Source organism: Heloderma suspectum, chromosome 4 (genome assembly GCF_057233095.1).
Source record: "Heloderma suspectum isolate Gila_16-S chromosome 4, 16-S_ref, whole genome shotgun sequence".
Classification (NCBI taxonomy): Eukaryota; Metazoa; Chordata; class Lepidosauria; order Squamata; family Helodermatidae; genus Heloderma; species Heloderma suspectum.
The window spans coordinates 199,918,533-199,939,713 of record NC_139461.1 but is presented as its reverse complement, the minus strand read 5'-3'; the positions used below and the strand labels follow the sequence as shown (position 1 = coordinate 199,939,713).

General features: G+C 41.5%; 1 protein-coding gene across 1 annotated transcript in view; it reads left to right on the top strand.

The window, feature by feature from the left end:
* The first annotated feature begins 540 nt into the window (after positions 1-540).
* Positions 541-21,181, top strand: part of BRDT (bromodomain testis associated) — a 48,705-nt gene continuing 28,064 nt past the window's right edge. The window contains exons 1-6 of the mRNA XM_084851631.1: positions 541-577; positions 6,451-6,668; positions 9,811-9,948; positions 11,218-11,347; positions 14,549-14,724; positions 18,110-18,454. Of these exons, the coding sequence (XP_084707757.1) occupies positions 541-577; positions 6,451-6,668; positions 9,811-9,948; positions 11,218-11,347; positions 14,549-14,724; positions 18,110-18,454 (1,044 nt within the window). The remainder of the gene's footprint in view (positions 578-6,450; positions 6,669-9,810; positions 9,949-11,217; positions 11,348-14,548; positions 14,725-18,109; positions 18,455-21,181) is intronic.

The following is a 21,181-nucleotide window of genomic DNA, read 5'->3' as shown; positions in this document are numbered from 1 at the left end:
AGCCAGCTAGACTGAAGGACACCTAATCAGTCTGTTATTCAGGGTGGGCTTTTTGTTGTTGCTGAGAGGCTAGTGCGTGGGGCTGTGGATGGTAAGCAGCTATTGTCACTGTGAAATTATATATTGCTGATGAAGGTAAAACCCACATAATGAAAAAGCAGGGCTGAAATTTCTGCTTTGCTCTGCTTCAGAGTTTTGCCTGTCCTTTACAGGTAAATTCTTGCATTGATAGTAGTCTGGAATTACAGCTCTGTTTTCCAGTTGCCTTCATCTTTTTCCTCCCATTCTCTTTAGGAGGGAGCCAACCGGTTGCTGAAAAACCTATGAAAGATGGTGAAAACCTATTTCATTTAAATGTTAGACTGTTGTGCCTAAACAGAAACCTAGTATTATTATGAACTTTAGACAGTACAAAGTAAGCTTGATATTTCCCCCCTCTATGAGTGAGGGGACCTGTTTGATAAAAGACTAGTATGTTTGTGTGACGTTTACTTACCTTGTGAATCAGAAATTGTGTATGATGAAATGTAGCCCCCAAAAATGCAAGTCTTGGTTGCTGCTACTGCGGGCAGCAACAGTGAGTTCTTAATGAAAGGAAAGTATCTTTCAATAATGGAATGATATTGGAAATAATCAGATCCTTCGGCAGTTTTGCTTGCGAAAAACAAGAGAGAGAGAGTTGAGGAAACTACAGGACTGCACACGCAAGAATAAGCTGCATTGAACTCTAATTATGAGGAGATATGCCTAGGATTATTCTGCAAGTTTGTTGATAAGAGAGAGGCAGGTGAAGAAGCCAGTTGCAATGGTGAAGAGGAGGCGCATGTTCAGGAGGCTCTTGTCAGTGGGCTCCTGCTGGGGTGTGGCCGTGGGTCGTTGGCAGGCACCTAGCCATGCCCACCCTTGACTCCAGCCCTGTCTGACGGCAACACGGGAGGAGGTCTTTTCTGTTGTGGCTCCCTGCCTTTGAAATTCTTTTCCTCCTGTAGTGTGATAAACACCATTCTTGACAGTGTTTAGCCGCCTACTAAAAACTTATCTGTATTCCCAGACATTTACTGATGTTAATACCCAGTTTAGTAGATTTTCTTTGTTGTTTTTATTGTATTGTTTTAATGCATTTTGTACACCGCCCTGTGATCTGATAATGAAAGGCTGTATATGAATATTTTAAATAAATACACTACAACAGTGAGCTCCAAAATCTACCTAGCTTATGCTTTTTTGAACGACAGGAAACCTACACCATCTTACTTCCAAGCCTTTTAAAAGCAGGACAAAACTTTTCAGGACAGCAGGACAAGCAGGACAAAGTCTGTTTCAGCCAGTTAAGACAGTTGAGCCAACTTGCAAGTCAAGGGCTAAGCAGCACATGTACTAAGGAAAAGCAGCAGCTGACTTCATAGCCAGGAGAAATGTACAATTGTTCAGCTGTGCATAACTGACGAAATACTCCCAAGCATGATCTGTTTGGAAATAAGGCATGTTACTGCATTAAAGGCACAATCCTATGCATGTTTGGACAGAAAAAAGTTGTATAACTCAACATTCCTCAGCCAGCATGGCTGGCTGGGGAATGCTGAGAGCTGTAGGACCTTTTTCTGGCTAAATATGCATAGGATTGCAGCCTAAAACACTTTGGGAAGTGATGTTTTAAGATTCAATGGTACCTGTAGTTTTAACTTGAACAACAAATATTGTTCAGTCCTAACCAAACAATATGCAGGCCTCAGCCATTGCCTTTAGATATTGCATTAAGTTGGTTGTGATTCCTTATTGCAATAGCAGTGTTTAACCCATATTTCCCCATGTGTTTTAGTACCTTAATTAAACAGTTGTTTTGAATTAAATTCTGTTAAGTTTCTTAGAACCTCTGAATCCTCTCTTAATTACAAGTTCAGTTTTTCCCCCTAAAGGTACTTTGTTTCTCTGCTGTACGTACTGAGTGATTGGCTCAAGGTAGGCTTTGAATCCATATCCAAATGACGTGTGCTGTTAATTAGCTGAAAAAAAGTCAGTTTTGTCAAGAGTTGAAGTTGCTTTTAATTGGGATGTTGAACAAACCTTATACTCATTAATGCAAGGAACTTTGGGAGCGTCATGCTTTCTTCAACATCATGGGCCACTGTTGCACTAAGCCTAAAGTTAGGGTGCAAAACCGCAGGACAAATGCCCAAGTCTGCCCTGCTGGGGTCCCAATCCAGCCCTCCAGGGTTCCCCAGATGGCCACACTCGCATTCCCCCAACCACCAATTGCTTTGTGGTTTCCTGGCTTTTGTGTAGTTTTTCCCCTCCTAAGGCTTAGTTACTGGCAGGAAAAGCTTTAAGCTACAATATGTTGGTGTTTTGGGCCCCACCCCTTTTGCTTTTGACCTCGCCCACCACTGGAGTTTGGCTTCTGGGAGCTTCTCCAAAATGGAATTTGGCCCTCAGGCTGAAAGAAGTTCAACACCCATGGCCTAAGGGAAAGAGGTATATCCCCAAAGAGTGGGCATGTGCTGTGGAGCCCTCTTTGAACTTCCTAGTCTGTATCCAAGGTGTGTTTGTAGATGCACATTTCCCCTTCGCACATGGGTTTACTGCAGCAAACACCACTTTAACTATGGTGCTGTGGAGAATGTGAAATGTCTCTGCTAGTTGTCATTAAACTATGTCTGATTGAATCTGCTGTGCCTTAGGTGTTATGCTACTAGATGGAGAGCTAAGACTGAACATAGCTTACACATTTATAGCAGGAGTATCCAACCTGGTGCCCTCCAGATGTTTTTGGACTATAACCCCCATAAGCCCCAGCCAGCATGGCCAATGGCCAGGGATTGTAGGAGCTGTAGTTCAAAACATCTGGAGGGCACCAGGTTGCCTTTTGTTGTTGTTCAGTCGTTCAGTCGTGTCCGACTCTTCGTGACCCCATGGACCATAGCACGCCAGGCCTTCCTGTCCTGCGCTCTCTCCCGGAGCGTGCTCAAGTTCATATTCATTGCATCCATGATGCTATCTAGCCATCTCATCCTCTGCCGTCCCCTTCTCCTTTTGCCTTCAGTCGTTCCCAGCATCAGCGTCTTTTCCAGAGAGTTTTCTCTTCGCATTAGGTGGCCAAAATATTTCAGCTTCAGGTTCAGTATCTGTCCTTCCAATGAGCACTCAGGGTTGATTTCCTTTAGGATGGACTGATTGGACCTCCTTGCAGTCCAGGGGACTCATAACAGTCTTCTCCAGCACCACAGTTCGAAAGCATCAATTCTTCGGCGCTCAGCCTTCCTTATAGTCCAGCTCTCATAGCCATACATTACTACTGGGAAAACCATAGCTTTGATTAGACGGACCTTTGTCGGCAAGGTGATGTCTCTGCTTCTTACTATGCTATCTAGGTTTGCCATAGCTTTCCTCCCAAGGAGCAAGCGTCTTTTAATTTCATGGCTACAGTCACCATCTGCGGTGATCTTGGAGCCCAAGAAAGTAAAATCTGTCACCACTGCTTCCATTTCTTCCCCTTCTATATGCCAGGAAGTGATGGGGCCAGATGCCATGATTTTAGTTTTTTTAATGTTGAGTTTCAAACCAGCTTTTGCACTCTCCACTTTCACCCTCAACAAGAGGCTGTTTAGATCCTCTTCGCTTTCTGCCATTAGGGTGGTATCATCTGCATATCGGAGGTTGTTGATAATTCTCCCGGCAATCTTAATTCCGACCTGTGATTCATCCAACCCGGCCCGGCGTTTCTCATGATGTACTCTGCATATAAGTTAAATAAGCAGGGTGACAATATGCAGCCTTGTCGTACTCCTTTCCCAATTTTGAACCAATTGGTTGTTCCATGTCTGGTTCTTACTGTTGCTTCTTCACCCTCGTACAGGTTTCTCAGGAGACAGGTAAGGTGGTCTGGTACTCCCATCACTTTAAGAATTTGCCACAGTCTGTTGTGATCCACACAATCAAAGGCTTTAGCGTAGTCAATGAAGCAGAAATAGACATTTTTCTGGAATTCTCTTGCTCTCTCCATGATCCAGCGAACGTTGGTGATTTGATCTTTAGTTCCTCTGCGTCTTCGGAACCCAGCTTGTACTTCCGGTAGTTCTCGGTTCGCATACTGCTGAAGCCTAGCTTGTAGGATTTTGAGCATCACCTTGCTGGCATGTGAAATGAGCACAATTGTACGGTAGTTTGAACACACTTTGGCGTTGCCCTTCTTTGGAATTGGAATGTAAACTGACCTTTTCCAGTCTTGTGGCCACTGTTGAGTGTTCCAGATTTGTACTGTGTGAAGTACTTCCTTTTATCTGTCCTGAATATCTTACCATTCAGCTTCACTGAATGACCTGGGTTCCAGTATTATGGGAGAGGGAGAAAAACTGTTATCTATCCACTTTCTCCATACCATGCATAATTTTATACTTCTCTATCAAGTCCCTTCACCCTTTTTAAGCTAAAAAGCCCCAAACGTTGTAACCTTTCCTCATAGGGGAATTGCTCCAGTCTCTTAAACATTTTGGTTCCCCTTTTCTGCACCTTTTAACATTCTACAATATTGTTTTCGAAGTCCAGTGATCAGTATTCCAAGTGTGTCTGAACCATGGATGTGGATATATGCAATATCATATTGGCAATTTTATTTTCAATTCCTTTCCTAATGATCCCCAACATGAAATTTGCCTCTTTTTTTCAGCAGCCACACACTGGGCCAACATTTTCATTGAACTATCCACTGTGACCTAAAGATCCTTTTCATGGTCAGTCACTGCCAGCTCAGACCCTATCAGTGTATGACCTGGTTCAGACAATCAAAAAAACCCATGGTTTAACTGTTAGTTGTTTGAGAGAGCGTAGGAGCGAGTGAACATGCCATCTCCTACCCACTCATCCACTTCTGCTTTGCTAAACGACCCAGGAACATGACGTGCAAACCCGGAAGTCTGGGTTGTTGAGGGAGAAACAACCCAGAGTTTTAATCCAAAAACAAACCCTGGATTAAAACTCTGGGTTGTTTCTTCTTCAAAAACCCAGATTTCCAGGTTCGCACGTCACAGAAACAACCCAAGGATGGGGCATTCCTGGGCTGTTTAGCAAAGCTGAAGCAAATGAGTGGACAGGAGCCCGTGGTTACAACTACCCGTTGTGTAAACAACCCATCGGTAGTCATGACATGCAAACCAGGCCTGTGAAGTTAGGAATTTTTTGCCCCAATGTGCATCACTTTGCACCTCTTTTACTGAAACGCATTTGCCATTGTAATGCCCATTCCCCCAGTTTGGAGAGATCCTTCTGGAGCTTTTCACCATATCTTTTTTCAAGTGTGCAAACAAAGGGCAACTTTTTTTTAAGGGATGTCAAAGGGACAGTATCTCTTGTGATGCTAGTGGTGTGATGAATATGTGAGGGGTGGCAGAGAGATGTCTCTGGGAAGAATAGATTCATGGACCTCTTGAATGGGCTTGATAAGCCAGCTGAAGTAGAAGATTCTATGGCAGTTGGGAAGACGGTTGAAAGACCTAGAAGAATAGTGAGAAATCTGCTACTCTGAATGATTAAGGGTGTGTGCATAAATTGTCTATATCTCATCCTTAGAAATAACCCAGGATATAACACGAGAGGCTTGTAAATAAATATAAGTTATGTGCAGTACAAAGAGCTTTCTGTCCAGTAGGTAAAACTTCCCGTAGCTGCTGTTGCAACCCTCACATGCTGATGTTCTGGGATATCCTATAATGTCTCATTTTACAGGGATTAACTACTCATGAGCATCACTTTAAGCATGCTTTTGTGTTTGCATTCAGTATGGTAATGTGGATGTTCTTCAATGTGTGTTTCTGGCTGCCTAAAATCCTGCATTTAAAATGGGGCTTTCTGCTTCCGTTTTAAATGCAGGATCACCACTGACTCCCTTTACATGCCCTTCCTTTCCCCACCCCCCTTCTCCCCATATCTGAGTCTTCCATGATCTTTCATTGATCTCGCTTCTCTTCTTGCCGCTTTAAGTCTTTTCACGGAGGAAACTGAAGTGGAACACAACGGGGCAATTTGATAGCTCATTATCTGTGATCTGTTTAAAAACGGAACAAAGGACATTTAGTGCAGGAGGGTCACGGCGTCATGTAAAGAGCTCGCAAACTTCCGTGAAGGAGCAATCTCAATCGCAGGATGAAAGCTCCGTGCCATGAAGCCCAGTATTTGTTTTTCTTACAGTTGACTGTAAGAGCGTTTGCTGTATCTTAGTTTTGCCTCTGATAAACATTTTTTCGCATTGTTTTTTTTTTTTAAACCTTGTTTGGCCAGAGATAACCATGGGTCAAATGAGAAACATGTGTTGTGTACCATGGTAAGTGATACCTTGTTCTAACTACTTTTCACTTTCTTAAAAAATAAACATCTGTCTGGAGTAAAGGCTAAGCAAGAATCAATAGACCTTTTGCAACTCTTTTTCTTTACAGATGCTCTGACAAAGACATTGACCAGGCAACAGAAACACATTAGGGAGAAAGATGACCACCCCAAGTCAACAGCATATGACAATTGTCAATCCTTCCCCTCCAAAACACATCAATACCCAAGGAACTGGGCGGTTAACAAATCAGCTTCAATATTTGCAAAGGGTGGTCATGAAAGCAATGTGGAGACATAATTTTTCCTGGCCATTTCATCAGCCTGTAGATGCTGCAGGTCTAAAACTTCCAGTAAGAGTCTATTTTATTTTTCTTGTACAGAAAACTTTAACAATAGTTAAGAAAATATGCATGTCTTAATGTTAAGTTCAGCTTTAGCTAAGAAAATCTGGTGATACAACAAGCATATTGGCCTCATCTATAGCAAATTATCATACTCTTTATGAACATGAGAGCATTACTTGTTAATATATTTATTAATTTATTTAGCAATATTTATATACCACTTCCCATTTTATAAATCCCGAACTGGTTTACAACAAATTATAAAACAATTCATCACTATAAAAACTCAACAAAATTTAGACAAGTTAGTGGTTGGGAAAACCCCGGGTAAACAAGTAACTTTTTAAATGACAATCAAAAGTAGATGATCATCGGTGCCTGATGTCTCGCAAAGGGGATGTCATTCCAGAGGGAGGGTGCCACCACAGAGAAGGCCTATTGTTTTGTTACTGCCAGATTGGACTCTACAGGATGTGGCACAGACAAGGCGTCCCCTGAAGATCATAATGGTCTTCTGGGTCTACATAGGTAGTCTATGTAGTTATCATTTTAATGGTAATTATAAAAATAAGGCCAACATTTGGAACAACTGTTGACAGTAAGATGCTCTCAGGCATACAACTGTTGTATAAACAGATACAAACACGCTTCTGTATATACTGCAACATTTAATCTGCAATAATAGAAAAAATAATGCCTTAAAGCACCAAATATTAAAACACATATATCACATTAAAATAAAAAATGTGGAGCTACATATGATAAAAGGTGCTGCAGCATATATAAGATACTGCTGTTAATGTGATCGATACAAATTGGCTGAAAACTGCCATGTTAAAGGAGAATCACATGTCTGTAGAAAAAGTCAGTGTATGAAAACATCAAATTGTCCAATGGCTGCCAACACAAGTTATAGAAGATGTGAAGAAGCAACAGTAGCACTACAGATATGTGGTATTCACCCATATCTTAACCATTCTTTTTGAAGTAACTGTACTAAATAAAAATGAATTGTCTCTTCAATAACTTATTCATAAGGGAGAATAAGCCCTCTCCCTCATTACTCCATAAATTGCATTATTGTAGTCATAGCAATAGTTAAAGTGATTCCATTAAACCTGGTCATTGGTGCTATCGATCAATTCACAATTATTCACTCTTCCACCATCTGCCTTCTAGCTAATCAAATTAAAAATCCATATATATGATCAAAACCTCATTTTTTTTCTTTTATTAAGATACTGAATGAAGTCTAAAATAATGTAAAACTGAACAAGCAAAAGGTGCTACTTGTTAGAAGCAAAGACCACTTCTACTCTGTCTCATTTCCTAGTGTAGTAATTCCCCAGAAACAACATAACATAAAATAAAACAGGGTATCTTTTAACTTTCAGCCATACCAATTTAAAATTTGCCCCCTAATTAAAAATTGGTTCTTTTTAATTAATTAATTCATTGATATCTTAGTTGATTGAGCTACCAATTTGCTTGAAAGATTGCTATGGAATCATAATTGGTATTAGTGCTTATCAATAGTCAAGCCTTTCTCTCCTGTCAGTTCCTTAGCTAAAACTGTAATATGCATGCTTAGTCTGTGGGCTTTTCTCCTAAAAAATAATTCTGGACCTTTGGTCTTTTCAGCAAAGGCTAAACCCCTCAGACATGTTTCCGTTTTCTTGACAAACTCAAATGGTCAGTTTGTCCAAAAGTGCTTTCAAAGTGACTGTCACCTTGCATTTCTGGTGTTTGATCTGAAGGGAAACTGTCATTTGAGGTTAATATTAGAGGTCATTGTAAAAATAGGAGCTACCCTTGGGCCAGTTCTGCCTCTTCACATTTCTAAGGTGGACACTTAAAATGTATTTCGTATACATACAAGAACTTTGTGCCATTGACCTTGGCTTGTCAGCTATGGCCAACTTTTATGTGTGTGTCTTTATGAGGGCTATGTGAGGGCCAAGTACCCCTGAAAGGAGGTTGCTTGTTCCACACACCTCTCTGTCTCCTGGGCCACATTCTGAATTGGTAGCTTGGATAAAAATATAACTGTAGAAAAACATACACAGAAACTAAAATTCAGGGTGCCGCTGTAAACAACCCTTAACTGGGTTGACCTGAAGAGGAGTGAATCACAGCTACAGTGTTCCTGTACTCACTTTGCCACAAGTGCATTATGAAGCATGATTTGCAAGAGTTAACCACAATTACAGTGGTTACAGTTTGAGAAGTGACACTTGTATATAAATTCCAAATGCTATTCAAAAAATACCATGGCTGGTCACGATGGGGAGATGGGGATGTGCCTAGTCTCCCACTGAGCTCACACACTCCCTTCCTTCCTCTGGTGCAACAGTGGGTAGGAGTTTAAAAGCTTTTGCTTCCATTTTAGATTAACTGCGCCTTGCCATGACATCTGAACCCAACAAACTATGGTTGATCTTAATTATGATTTGCTTAAAACAAGCCATGAATCTGGTTTGTTTCAACAAAACATAATTGAGACTATCCACAGTTTAGGGTTCAAATGAATTCCTCCTCCACAGCTGCATTGGGGGAGGAGAGCACAAAAGCTCTGTGGGAGGCTTAAGCTCATTTCTGTTACAACAGACCATGATTTATTATAGCAAAGGCTGAATACAGCCTTTGTTTAGAAGGTCGAGAAAACGTAATTCTCCAGGAGGTCTCCTTTACTCTGTCCTTCAGAGCTTGTTAGCATGGAGGTTAACAATATATCAGGAGATTCCTGGGTTCAAATATCACCTCAGCCATGATCTCATTAGATCTTGGATAAGCTGCTTTTCTATCAGCCATTTTCTCCAGCACACACCTGCTACCATAAATTAACCAGCCTTCAGTCAGGCCTTTGGCTTCTTTATTGTTTTCTGGATTTCATTCAGTGCAATGCTGTTTTTAATATGAAAACTCAATCTTCACTCCCCTACAACCCCAAAATGCAAGGTCGTTTATGTCCTAGGCTAGCAGACTGAGCCCTCTTTGGGTAAAATCTTACTTAAAGTAGACCCACTGACTAACTTAAATCCCATTCATTTCAACGGGTAAGTAGGGCTTATATTGGATTTTACCTTTTAAATCCACTGTATTCTTATGGTTGGATTCTCTTCTTCTCTCCCCGCCACCCTTTTTAAAGGATTATTATAATATTATTAACAAACCAATGGACTTGACCACAATTCAGAAACGTCTGGAACATAACTATTACACATGCGCTGTGGAATGTATTGAAAACTTTAAAACGATGTTTGCAAATTGCTATTTGTATAACAAGGTATGTATAATGAATAGTCAAATCCGCAGTGGTTCCAATTTCTCTACACTGGTCTTCTGGGGCTATTTCAGATTCTTTAACACCAGCAGAATATCTGTGGTCATGATGGGATGGAGAAAGCAGGTATTATTCAACTTGTGTGTCTTTTACTCAAATACTTGAACCTCGTCAAAGAGCTATATAAGATCTCCAGATGCTCCACTTCCTGGCTATTGCTCTACATCACCTCCCTCACTATTGTACTATTTTATTTATATTTTTTAGCAATAGTGAGTTTGTATTGTTGCACCTATGTACCTATTCATCTAGACCAGGGGTGTAAAACGACAAGCCCATGGGCCAAATCTGATCTGCCTGGGGTCCTGATCCAGCCCTCCGAGGTTCCACAGATGGCTGCACATCTTCCCCTGGTGCCGCTCTCTTGCCCTAGAACACCAGTCATTTGGTGGTTTCACAGCTTTGTCACATCCCCCGCCCTATTCTAAAAGGCTGAAATGCCTCACCTAAGGCTTAGTTACCAGCAGTAAGATCTTTGCGCTGAAATATTTTAGCTTAAATATACGTAAGCTAAAGTATAAAATACATAAAATAATGGTATTTTTGCTTTGGAGAGCTTCTCCAAAATTGAATTCAGCCCTCGGGCTGAAAGAGGTTCAACACTACTGATCTAGACCACAGGGCTAAACAACCCATAGTTAACCTAACTACTAATTGTAGGTTAACTGTGGGTTGTTTAACGCATGATTAACCTGGTGTCTGAGTTTGGACATAACGTAGCACCCCACAATCGGTCCGATCAGGGGTTGAATATTCAAATGTCTACACAATGCATCTGTCGTGCACTGCAGCAAATCGTGGATTAACCCATGATTTGCTTCCACTACCTGCAAGCTGGGTCACTGTGTTCATTTTGTCTTGGTGACTGCAACTGGCCAAAACTAGACTACTTTGGTATCCTATCTCAAGCTGCCCCACTCGCCTACCTTTCCAGCAACTTGCATCACATTTATTTGCATGCATATATATATATATATATATATATTCATTCGTTCATGGGTACAATTGTATTGTTCCAGATTTGGAATAGGTCTGAATGACCTTTTGGGGTTCCTCTATAACCAATGCCTCTGATTGCAAAGAGATTCAGGATTTTAGTAGAAATGTTATAGTTCAAAACACCTGAGAGCTCCAGGTTGGGAAGCGTGTGCTAGCAGCATTACGACCATGATGATCTCAATGCAGTAGCTGATTATGGTATTTATATTGCAGCCGGGTGATGACATTGTTTTCATGGCCCAGGAGCTAGAAAAAGTCTTTCTGCAGAAAGTTGCACACATGCCTGCAGAGGAGAAAATAGTGGCGATCAATAAAGGAAAAAGGAAGTGGAAAAAAACAGATGGTAAGAATACCTGCTTGACAGTTTCAGAAGAGAATGTAGCACTCATTGAAGCCCTGTAGTAAAATATTGCATGTTGGAGAGGAGACTGATCAATTGCAAATGCCTACAACAAAGTGTTGTGTCGCAACTGTAGACAGCTGACTGCTGATGTCAGGATTTAATAGTTTTTGAGGAACTGCTGCAAGATAAAGAATATTGCACTTTCCAAGTACAAAACTCTAGGGCTCTTTATGGGTGGCCATCAGGGATGCTGTAGCTTCACTCTGTAGTAAGCCTGCATTGAGCAGAGGGTTGGTCTAGATGCTGAGGTCACTTCCAACTCTGATTTTATTATTCTAAAACCAAATGAGTGAAGTAGCAAGCCATACACCTAAGATATAGGTAGGTTAACTATGTGAAAACCCAGTCTGGTTCAAGCTGACAGCCTTTCTTAAGACTTTCTCACAATCCCTAAATTGGATCTAACTCTAGTCTACCCCTAGGAAATGGTGATGGCCAAAGCAAAGTTTATTGTATGGCAAAATACCCCATAAGAATATTAAAATAAAAAGCAGAGAATACATTACAATGGCAAAAGCATGAATGCAGATGTACCTTTAAAGGTGGATTCTCTCACAAACTATAGTAGTTCTCATGTGACTTCTTTATTGCTTTTTCAGCCAGGTAGATTGTGATGGAAGTTTTTTAGATGGTCTAGTGACAGAGAGATCACTGAAGCTATAAGAAAAATATGGCTATGTAGATCCATTGCTTAGAATGCTGAAGACAATGTCACTGATCTAAGAAGTCTCTGTGAATTGTTCAGTTATAACTACTTGTAATATGGTGGTTATTGCAAAAACCTTGGATTGCATTCTGGCTCCTTATCTTAAGGACAATCGACAGACCTATATACAAACCGTGAACTAATTTTCCAAGTGCTGATCCTTATGTAGCCAAAATTGCACCATCCGCATACAAAAGGCAGTATCAACAGGCTTGGGGAGACACCAAGGTTTGCAAAAGTAAACGATCTTTAGAAAGAGAACCCCAACGGGCTAGCCCACCCCCCAAAAAAAGCCCAATGTGGACTGAGCATGTTCATTGTCCATGGAATGATGAGATATGGTAGGGAGGGAGGGGTGAAGAAAACCAGGGGTGAGGGAGAATGCAATGGAATTTTCTGGATGAGTTCATGGCTAGCAGCAACCCTGAACAGGAGTACTCCACCCGGCAACATTTTTGTTGCAGGTTCTACTTGTTTCTGCCTTATTTCAATGCTAAACCCCATGTGCTCCAACTGTTGCTTTTATGAAAGATATTATCTGGGTTTGTTTGTCGCTTTCTTGGAAAAAATCACTGTCCCCATTTCCCCTTTTGAGGAGGAGAACGTGAAGATCAGGAAATATTTCATATTTGCATCATCTAACCCCTGCTGCCCTATTAGAAAATTCTATAAGCAAGAGAATCCTGGAATTAAGAATGAGATCCTAATGGCTAATGCAACGCAGTTTGGCCTTCAGACCCACGAGTAGTAAAGGTGTCTCATCTCTGAGGTTTGCCAGGTGAGAGACAGGAGTGCCAGGCTATTAGAGACTGGTCATTAGCACCCTTTACTGATAAAAAAGAATCCAAATAAGGAGGTACTAATGTTAAATTTATAGTTCTGACTTTCACTTAGCGGGGTTAAAGCGGGAACCCTAAAACAATTAGTTACATAACGAGGCCAGAGGGACCATCAGATAAGTAACCAGAAACCTTATTCCAGTCCGTAAATATGACGAGACATGTAATTAAAAAAAAACAAGCTCACAAGACAGGATAATATCAAGGAAATATTTTTGTGTCACAAACATACCTGTAACATGTTAAGAAAGGCTAAAATGTTTGTATAAGTAAGTTGTTATGCTCATTAATCTTGATAAGAAGTTTAATAATTCAATAATATTATTTGGACATATGAAGATTTTAAGGTTAGAAATGCTATCTTTGGAATTCTTAGATAAGTAACATAAATAGTAGTGAAAATAGCTTGAACGTATTTTACAGCATCCAAAAAGTATATAAAGGAGACTCAGAGCATGCAACAGTGGGAGCTCTCCTTTTAGGATCGGCTCCTCTCCCGATGTGTTGCCTATAGAATCAACCTGCTAAGCGCAATATTGATTATCATTGAAAACCCTAATATTTATTATCATTGAGACCCTGGTAAGCGCGATATTGATTATCATTGAGAACTGGCAAATGTACTTGACTCTGCATAGAAGCCTTGTTTAAAATGATGTTAGATGTTGAATGTGTTTGAATTTATGCATGCATGTTCTTGCATTTAGTACTGTTATACTGATACTAGTAAAAAGACAAATCTTGAGTATTTTGTAAAAATAGAATTCTGTATCACACATGTCGAGAATAAAGTATTAAGCTTGCTCTAAGGTAGTGCCTGGTTTTATGAGAAATTTGACTATATACAAAGTAATCAGTCATTGCCAATGCACTGACAATATAGTTTGCGAGAACCTCTGAACCAGGGCATATGCCACAAGATGATGAGGGTGGCTATTTAAAACTGTTAGTTTGCTCACACATAGACTGAAGTTCTTTCAGCCTGGTCTGCATAACTCTAGCAGTCACATCCACTCCCCACTCAGATTTATTGTGATGTGACATTCATACATGTACAGCACATTCATGTAAAATCTCACTCATAGACTCCTTCCATTCCTTCATAACTCCTTGGATAATAAAGCTGCCGAGCATGTTTGAGTCGCTAATAGATACAACCAGATCCACTGTGAGATTAAATTATCTCCATTTTAACAAATGACAACTGTTGTAATCACTTTATGCACCGTGCTTCAGAAGCCAGGGAAAGATAAGCTATTTCAGGGTAAACTAATACACTCTAGGGTAGCTGGAGAAAAGCTTTCAGTAATGGGGCAGAGGGACCCCTCAAGCAGTGATTCGTGGTGTGATCACAGGGATGGTTACACGTACCCACGTCTGTCCCTATTGGAGGGTTTGGAACCTGGGTCTTGTTGCACTGAAGACGACAGAATGCTGCACCTACGTATAGCTGCCACGATTTACTAGCTCTGTCTTTCAGGCTATGACAAAAGACATGCTGGCAAGAATTGTAAAAGGACAAGAGAACTAGCATATCCATTTTTGGGACACTATTTAGGAGCCCTTGACTGATGCAGTTTCACTTCATTTCCCTAGCTGCTGAGCAATCTGATGCGGGAATCTCACAAGTTAAGCAAAGCCAACGGCCAAAGCCGCCTAGGAAAGTTAAGCAGCTTCAGATGATGATGAGAAAGCCACAGCAACACGCCCCAGAACCTTCACCTGTGACTCAGTCATCAAATGTAATGCCAGCTACTGAAACAGTAACCAAAGTAAGTGGTTTTGGAATGGGGCAGTTCCTAAGCAGCTGAGCATTTGTCTGAGCAATGATTGGCATGCCACTGTACAGGGCACAATATAATCTGGTTCATCTATAACCCGGTTAAACTATGGTTGAGCAATATGAGGACAAGCTGCAGCAACCTTGGGCTCATGCACTCTCCCTCCCCTTTCTTCCAGCATGGCCACAAGGAGGAGCCTGGAAGCTTTCACTTCTGTTTTGCGTTAACCACAGTTGAGTGTGTCATCTGAACCCAACAAACTGTGGTTAATCTTAGCTATGCTAAGTGAAAACAAGTCGGCTTTGAACCACAGTTTGAAGTTGGCTCGTTTTTATTAACCATCGTTGATTAATCACAAGCCAAAATGACACCATCCATGCACAACAAAGTGGTGTCAGTAGGCTTGGATTTGCAAAAAGCGCAAGGTCTACAAAATGTACAAAGTTTCCAAAATGCAAAATATCTGTAGGAAAACCTCCAAAGAGGGGGACGCCCAAAACAACCTAATGAGGCTCAGTGGCCATGAAATAATGAGTTAGTCGGGGGAGGGGATGGAAAACTGGCAGGGTGAGGGGAAATGGAATGGAGTGCATGAATCATGAGCAACAGCACTCCGAACTACAACATTTTGTCGCAGGTCCTACTTGTAGAATCCTAAATCATGAGTCTACTGGTAACAAATGAATGGATTTGGGACCAGGCTAGCTGAAAGACCACCTTCTCCCATACAAACCTGCCTGGATATTAAGATCTTCAGGGAACGTCCTTCACTCAGTCTCACTGCCATAAGAGACATGTTTGGTGAGGATTCTCTGTGGCCGCTCCCAGGCTCTGGAACTCCCTGCTGAGGGAGGCTAGGTTGGCCCCCTTCTGTTCAACTTCTGCCAGGAGGCAAAGACGTTTCTATTCAGGCAGGCCGGGCATATAAACTGGTCTGTTGCTGAAGGGGTTTTTAATTGGTTGGGTGCTGTTTCTTTTACTGTTGTGTTTTTAATTGTGCTTTTCATTTATTTTTGTGTTACATTTGAATTAAGATTTTGTTTTTAACCTGTATTTTGTTAGTTACCTCGAGTGACATTTTTTGGCAGAAAGGAAAGAATCAATCAATCAATCAATCCATTTTTCTTCATCATAAAAAGAGAAATGAGGTTTCCTGTATAATTGACCAAGGTCCTTTCCAGATAATGGCACAATTGGGACATCACAACAACCTAGGATTTTTTAAGGTCTTGATTTTTGCGAGAGAAGCGGAAGCAGGAGAGCATGCTGATTCTCACCGCCCAGTTGCTCCCTCTGCAGCAGGACAGAGCTAAACAATCCAGGGATACTGTATCCCTGGGTTGTCTACTATAATGTCTAAACTCTGAATTATGGATTGCTGGGGGAGAGATAACCCAGAGTTTGAACCCATGGTTTGTTCTTCGGTTACGATGTTGGGCTGTCTCTCCCACAACAACCCAGAGTTCTGCATTTGGACATCATGCTAAACCGCTCAGGGATGGAGTGTCCCTGGATTGTTTATCTCAGACGGAGCAATCGGACTGGTGGGAGCCAGCACGCTTGTCCCTGTCCATTCATGAGACTACCCAGGGTTTATAAAGACCCTGAGTAGTCATGATGTCTGAACTGGTTCAATAATAATAATAATAACAACAACAACAACAACCACCAACCCAAGAACACATTTCACAGCAGCCCAGCCAAGGCAGAATGGCTTGCCAATGAATGGGGAGGGGTGGATAATCAGACTGTGGAGTATGGATACTCTCCATCTCATTTGGCCAAGCTTCATATATTTCTAAAATTCTATTAGGGTGCAAGGCTATGCAAATGAGCAGGGGGTTGGACTCGATGGTCTTGTAGGCCCCTTCCAACCCTACTGTTCTATGATTCTATGATATTTAGACAGAAAAAGGGCTGGGGGATACTGGAAATTGTAGGACTTTTTTCTGAGCTTTTTTACCCGAGGCTGTTAATCCACTGTATTTACTTATGGGACATAGGTGCTTACCCAGTATGAAGTCATTGCACTAATGAAAACAACATTAGCGCTCTATACTTGTAAGATACATTGAGATTTTCTACATGAGGTTGTTAATTCACTATATCTCCTTTTGGTTTCATCGCAGAATTGAGCTCCAAACACTACACAAAAAGCATATCCTTTCCTGCTTTCACACTACATAACCCATAGGTGGCACTGTGGTATAGTGGAATAGTGCAATTACACAAGTGGAAAAAGCGTTTTCTTTTGCTTTCACAAATAATACTGCATTTTCCTTGCTCTAAAAAAAACTCACTGAAAGTGCTGTTTAAAAACAGACGTGAAACTGGAGGGTCACAATGTTCTGTAAAGAACCTGTAAACAACTGTAAGTAGGGAATGATGAGCGCACAATAAATGCCTCTTGTAGAAAAGCTCTCTGTCTAAACATGCACATGATTGCATCCTTAGTCGCTTAGTCACTAGGTAAGCATAACCTATTGTATCCCTACAAGCTTTAAGTGCTTGGCCTCTAAAGATTGTTGGACATTTATTTTTAATAAAAAGTATCAAAATACACATATTTAAATAACACAAAAATGGTATATAATGGGGAGGGGAGGCCTTGTCACTGGTCAATAGATATCCATTGTACTCATCCAACCATTCTATTTTTTTAATAGAATATGACTGTATGCTGCTTTGGAGGGCCAAAAAGCAACCTGTATATTGTAATATAAATAAAATGCAGATTCCATGCTGCACTAACAATTGCAGTGATGGTGCTATATGAGAGTGGGAAATTGTCCAGCTATTCATTGCTGATGTTTTCTTGGGGCAGGGGTCAGGGGGCACCTCATCTGGCTTCCATGCAACAACTAAGTAACTAGTACTCATTTCCTGTCCAAATGGTCTTCTGAAAGGGACCCCAAAAGTACCTGTGGATTGGTAAGCCCAACAATCATTAGATCTTTTCTCCGAACCCCTCTCAACTTCCTAAAAGATTATTATCAGTGCAATCCTATTCATGCCTACTCAGAAGTAAGTCCTGCTGAGTTCAGTAGTGCTTACTGCCAAGTAAATGGCAATAGGATTGCAACCTAAATATCAAAATCTATATTAATGTAATACTTTTTTCAAGCCAACCAAAAGCTCGCCAGAAATGTGCAAGCTTTTGAGATTGCCAAATCTCTCTTTGGTGAAAACGCAGGGCGCAACCTATATTCTTAGAAAAGATCTGACTGTGAGATCTGAAAGGAATTGTTTGAATAAAATGCCCATCGCATGTGAGCCAATCATAGATTTATGGCTGCATTATCCCAAAGTCTTGTAAAACAGATTTTAAATGTTACAATTCTCTCCTTTGTTAAAACCTGTTTTCTGTATTGAAAAGGGTATAAAAAGGAAAGCTGATACTACTACTGCAAACATCACGGCAAGCAGTGAATCCTCTCCAGCACCCAATGAACCCAAAATTGTGAAGATCTCCTCTAGAGAAGAACGTGAAGAATTATTGTCGAAAGGAGGCTTGGCAGTCTCCCGGCAACCACCAGAACCCATAAAAAATGTAAAGCTAATCGAACCACTAAAATATTGTAACGAGATCCTCCTAGAAATGTTTTCAAAACAGCATGCAGTATATGCTTGGCCCTTTTATAAACCAGTAGATGTTACAGCCTTGGGACTTGAAGATTATCATGACATTATTAAATATCCTATGGATCTTGGAACAATTAAAGTAAGTGGGCTTTGGCATGGTAAGTGCAGTTGATTGTTAGTGCTATAAATTATGCAGTGTGTGTGTGTACATAGATACAGTGTTTAGATAGATATAGTGTACAGATATAAACATTTTGGATTGCCATAGAAGAGTCGGACACGACTGAACGACTGAACAACAACAACATAGGATATATGCAGCATCTATGACAGAGGTACAAATAGCTGAAGACTGGCTACAAGTACAATACAGTAGGGCAGGAATCAGCAACTGGCAACCTTGGGCCAAACCTCTTCTGGTCTCTGTCCCCTCCACCCTTCACTGAAGTAACATCTAGCCTATCAGCTGCCAACCCAGAGGCAAATGTATGGAGGAACTAGTGGCTGTGACCACAGGAATTTCCACTTCACCTTGGAGAGTAGGTGGGGGGGCGGTCAGGGGGAGAGAATAGCTCACCACTCCCCATCCTTTCTTCAAAGTGGCTCTCTGGTAAATCTAGTCACTGACTAGGCTTGTAGGGAAAACTGCCAAGAGACAGAACCCTTATGCTGCTACTGCCCTTAATATCTATTGAACACACACTGTGTGCTAGACACGGAGACGGCTTCCAGTTGAGCCGTTTACTGTGCAATCGCCCTGCATGTCTCATTCGTGGACTTTTACAGGGGGTCCAGACGACGTCTTCCCAAGCCGCTTCGGTCTCCTCCTTCTTGATAGAAAATCCCATTAAGGAGGGAAAGGTGGACTAGCTGCACAATGCCTTTTGATTCGTAGTACTGAGAGCCCTGCATCTGGAAGCACTCTGAGAAGAACACAGAAACGGCATGGTCCCTGCCAGAGGAGTTTCAACCTGTTTAGAAGACTGGGGGAGGAACAAAATTAGAGTGGGAACAGCAGCATCAAAAGGGGTCAACAAGAGCTGGGGGGCTTTTGAACAAGGAGCAGGGAGGTTGAGGAATAAAGGAGAAGGGACTCTTCCAAGCATAGGGCTGTATCCAACGTTAGTCCAACGTACACCCCATTCATTTCAGTGGGGTTACTCTAAGTAGGACTAATGCTGGATACAACCCAAAGTGAGCAGCATGACCTAAGGCCAAAACCTTAGTTCCTAAATAGGAACATAGGAAGCTGCCTTACACCGTTGGTCCAACTAAGCCCAGTATTGTTGATACTGGCTGGTAGCTCCTCTCCAGGGCTTCAGGGAGAAGATTTTCCAGCCCTACCCGGAGAGGCCGGGGATTGAAACTGGGACCTTCTGCATGCAAAGCAGGTTTCCCCACTTTAAAGGACATTGCAACGCTCTCCAGACGGTGCAGGAGAAGACACCTTACTACTTGCTTATACTGGATGCAAGCCGAATACTGCGCTCTGACTAATCATTTCTAATGTAATCCCAACTTGATGGGGTTGGTGACAGTCTGATAATATTATCAGCCCCCACCTCCTTTCTGCATTATCTGACCACCCTCCACCCCATCCCCATCCAGCCATATCCTTCACTATCTTCTCCCTACCCTCCTTGATGTCTGGTGAAATTGATGAGGTCGAGAAAAGTCCTGTCAATTTCATATATGCTTTATCAAGGTTCAGTATTGCTGTGTAGGCTAGCACTGGTGCACATGCATACAACCTGGAAGAGAGAGGGGAGGAAAACCAAACCTTGCTGGTGAAATCATCCAGGCTTTCCCCAGAACTTGTCAGTTTCATGCGAGGGTGAGGAAGAGGTGCAGACTGGGAAGGAAGTGGCACTACTGGTTATGGAAAAGATGGAAGCATCTGGTAAGGGAGCCAGGACTGAATAGTCTCTTTGGGCAGGATATTAAAATGTGGAAAAAGCTGTTGCCAAATGTGTACAACTCTATGGGAAAAAAATGGAGGATTAAAAATGCTTTTCAGATAAATTGCATTCGTTCACAGATGACAAATGCTGGATGGTTGAAGTAAGATGGTAAATCCATGTCTCTGCATGGCAACCAATGCATAGTTAAAAATCGAAGACAGTACATTTAAAACTGAATGTCTATATGTTTCACACCAACTGTGGAAGAAAGGCCTGAAAGAACTTCTAAGGCTACCGTGCTATACCCACCTACCTGGGAGTAAGATCCATTGAAAACAATGGGACTTGCTTCTGAGTAGGCATGTATAAGATTGCCCTCTTATACATTGACTGATCTTCAGTTGCATTGACTGAAGATCAGAATGAAGAGGAGATGGAGAGACAGGTAGTCTGGTAGAAGATGAGCTTGAGAAGAAGGGAAGAAAACAAGTAGAGATGTAGCAGAGCATTTGACATGGCTGCTACAGAGATATAAAGGGAAACTGATCAGTCACGGGTGCTTCAAAATGTTGTTCCAGCAGCGGCTCTAATGCCAAACCAGGAAACACATCAGAGAGTATTTCCTACAGGGTAAGGGATTATAGATACTATTTGCTGGACTGGCTCATGGTGCAGTTTGTGCTGATCTTTCTATGTCATAGGGACTAGCATGGTTTGGCACCCTGACCAGAGTTGTGGCTGACCAGTGCTCTAATTTAGAGCATTGTCACTTGCAAACACTGTACCTCGAAGTATAGCGAAAGCCTGAGGGTTCTAAAAGGTAATTTTAGCAGAAGCTTTCTGGGTTTGAAAAGAGATAAATGGCAAAAAGAAAGGCCAGTGAACGGAGGTTGTGTAGCGTACATGAGAAGTGACGGGAACATGATAATAGCTTTTCAACAGCTGATGCAGGTGAAAAAGTGAAT